The 2,801-nt window shown below is 43.7% G+C and overlaps 1 protein-coding gene across 1 annotated transcript in view; it reads left to right on the top strand.

Annotated features, from left to right (window-relative positions):
* The window catches only part of T265_04614 (hypothetical protein), a gene marked incomplete at both ends in the record, with an annotated part of 50,581 nt that continues 47,780 nt past the window's right edge, over window positions 1-2,801 (top strand). Inside the window, 2 exons of the mRNA XM_009169396.1 lie at window positions 1-93; window positions 2,012-2,124. Of these exons, the coding sequence (XP_009167660.1) occupies window positions 1-93; window positions 2,012-2,124 (206 nt within the window). The remainder of the gene's footprint in view (window positions 94-2,011; window positions 2,125-2,801) is intronic.

Below are 2,801 nucleotides of genomic sequence, written 5' to 3'. Positions count from 1 at the left end.
ATGTGCGCTGGTGGAATGGTGGTAACACGTTCGCCTCGCATTTCAGGTGTCCGGAGTTCAACCCCCGGCACGGCCATTGGATTTGCACTGCTGGTGAGCTCTAACAAGGGCGAAACTCGAGCCCAGTGCTTCCCCCTCCCCCTTTGGTGTGGATTTACATGAATAATTGCGCCAGGACAGGAGAGAGTGGTGTGAAACTGAACCTAACTTTGTTACTGTAAGTTTCTGCATCCAGACATTAGCCAGGTTTCTATAGCATCACCACACCGTGAGTGTAGGCAGACCAGTGACTCTGAGCAAGACATCCACGCATAATGAACCATGCAGACAGCGACTACGTGTGGATATGTCGCGGTGGTACTTGTTTTTACGGCCAGGATACACTTTTAGCATACATCGTAACTGTTGGAAACGGTTGCCTGAGCACCTACAATGGCACACTTGTCAAAAAGTAGCTTTCACTTGATCATGACATCGAAAAAAAACAGGAAACGAAGGATAACAAATAGTATTTTCAATCTCCTGTACTTCCCAGCACAATGGCTTTGTCCAGCAGCAATGTTTGTTTATGTTTTCTTTCGAAAGCGTAATATTTCCTCCACATCTAACACTATCCAAGTTGGAAGTCAACTGGGATCGCGGTCTAATGTCACAGATCGAAAACCGTACGGTCGCATTTTCAGGTTTATTAAAAACCATGCCAATGAGGGGGGACCTCAGAAACTCCTTCGAACCGTGGTGCGAATGTTGTCCACGTTCACTTACCAGGTTTTGTTTACATCATAGCAGTGCCTAAAAAAGTTGACACTTGAACAGAGCAACCCCTTACTCACCGTTGGCGTTTGAGAATGACTGCAGTCAATCGCATGTTTGGCCCGTGTGCTGTACTTGAAAGTGACACACGAGATTAGGCAGGTAAACTCTTGCCTCAGCCTCGCTAGAGCTCCCTCACAATTGCCTACTCAAAAAGAGTCACCAAAATGAACATCTTGAGATAATGAATGATGATTCGATAGCTCCACACACTGGAGAAAAACTTCGTCTGTTGAGTGTTTTCAACAAGGATCGCTAACAAGTCCCCGAAGTTGGGCACATTTAATTGCAATATCTCCAAAAAGAATTTTAATTTCTATGTCCAGAATAGCAGAACCTGATGTTTTTTTAAATAATTGCTAATGTATTGCGGTCAGAACTGACTGTAGTTGTTGATCCTGAGGTATTTAGAGGAATTTTGTGCTTTCTGACCACAACAGAAAAGGTTTTATGCACCATAAAACATTTTAAACACAGGCACTGGTATCCACGTGCAGCCTGTGACCAAAAACGCCAGCGAACACTGATGTCATATTGTCGATGATGATGATGATGACCAAAAACATGACTTGATAATCTAAAACACGACTTCATAATCTTTGTAACGCACTGCTCATAAGGTTGTTGAAAATCCGTCGACAACCCACGACCGGTTTCGCCCTTCTTGGGGCTCATCAGGTAGGCGCAGTCCCCGGGTTTCCGTCAACCTTATGTTCTACTTGAAACCAAATTGCACGAAATTAGCGAATATACACTCATTTACAAACTAATTTGGTTTTTCGAGAGGCTCACCTGGAAAGCAGCTGATTCTCTCGTTTGTGATGTTCTCAGGCAACTGAATGTGCTGCACCAGGCCGCCTCATGTTTCAGCCCATTCAGTTGCCTGGGAACATCACAAACGAGAGAATCAGCTGCTTTCCAGGTGAGCCTCTCGAAAAACCAAATTAGTTTGTAAATGAGTGTATGTACGCGAAAAACTTCATAATATTTCTTCTATCGGTCCATACGATGAATTTAGGGGCATTGAAAAGACATCAATGAATGCAGCCTGTTTATGAATACGTCATCAGTCGATCGAGAACAGGATTCGTACTTCGACGTGTATTCAGTAGTCCAGATAGGAGAGTATCTGGTACAGAGGAGGTCCTGGGTTCGAGTCCTACTCCCTGAACTGATCTTTTGTTTGATTTCCATTTAGATTTCCTTGAATTTTTTGGTTTGTAACATGAGTGGTGAGTTGTCCTTAGCTGCACGCATATATAGGAAAACTTTCTGTCCGTCTGCTGGCTATCAAAAGCGGGATCCAGCGATGTAAGTGCGTCCCATCTGGTAAGACTCAAACAGGGTGAGTGGATTGCCGACGAGTATTCATCGACCGGATACGTAGTATACTGTCTCAGAGGAATCAGATCATCTGGCCCTGAGTCAAGCAATGCCAAAGATGGTAACAAAAAGTAACGTGTGGTATCATGCTTTCCAGTGATTTCTGTGAAGTGACCGGCAAGCCATCCTATGAAATTTGGAAAGTGTCTTTCTTATGAGTATTTCGGTAAACCAAATAGTTGACTTTGCCACAAGTATGGAAACAAGTTTTACTGCTTCTCTGCACTGAGACCCAGAAACTGGTCGGACATGGGGAGTTAGGAACGCTTTCCAGGGACGTAATCTGTGTCCCAATGGTCCCTAGAAGTGTAATTTTCAACTGTTTATTTGCTCCGTTGATGCTAGTATTTTCAATTTTCAGTTGGGTTTGTTGATGTCTGAGTTGATTAGGCTTGTTTGTTTTTAGAGGAGACTTGGGCAATGGACGCCAGAATATGGTGCCTGGGAAAGCCTAACTGGACAAGAAGTTGTTTGCGACAACTCAGTAACACCCAGGGAAAAGTGATCGTGTTGTTTTCTGAGGGCACATAATTACGACAGGCTTAAAAATCATCTTCAAGTCATCAAGTAAGGTGAAAGTGAAGAAACAGTAGATAGCAAGTCGT

The sequence above is a fragment of the Opisthorchis viverrini genome, assembly GCF_000715545.1.
Source record: "Opisthorchis viverrini unplaced genomic scaffold opera_v5_78, whole genome shotgun sequence".
Classification (NCBI taxonomy): Eukaryota; Metazoa; Platyhelminthes; class Trematoda; order Opisthorchiida; family Opisthorchiidae; genus Opisthorchis; species Opisthorchis viverrini.
Note: the sequence above shows the minus strand (reverse complement) of the source record. Positions and strands in the feature narration are given on the sequence as shown.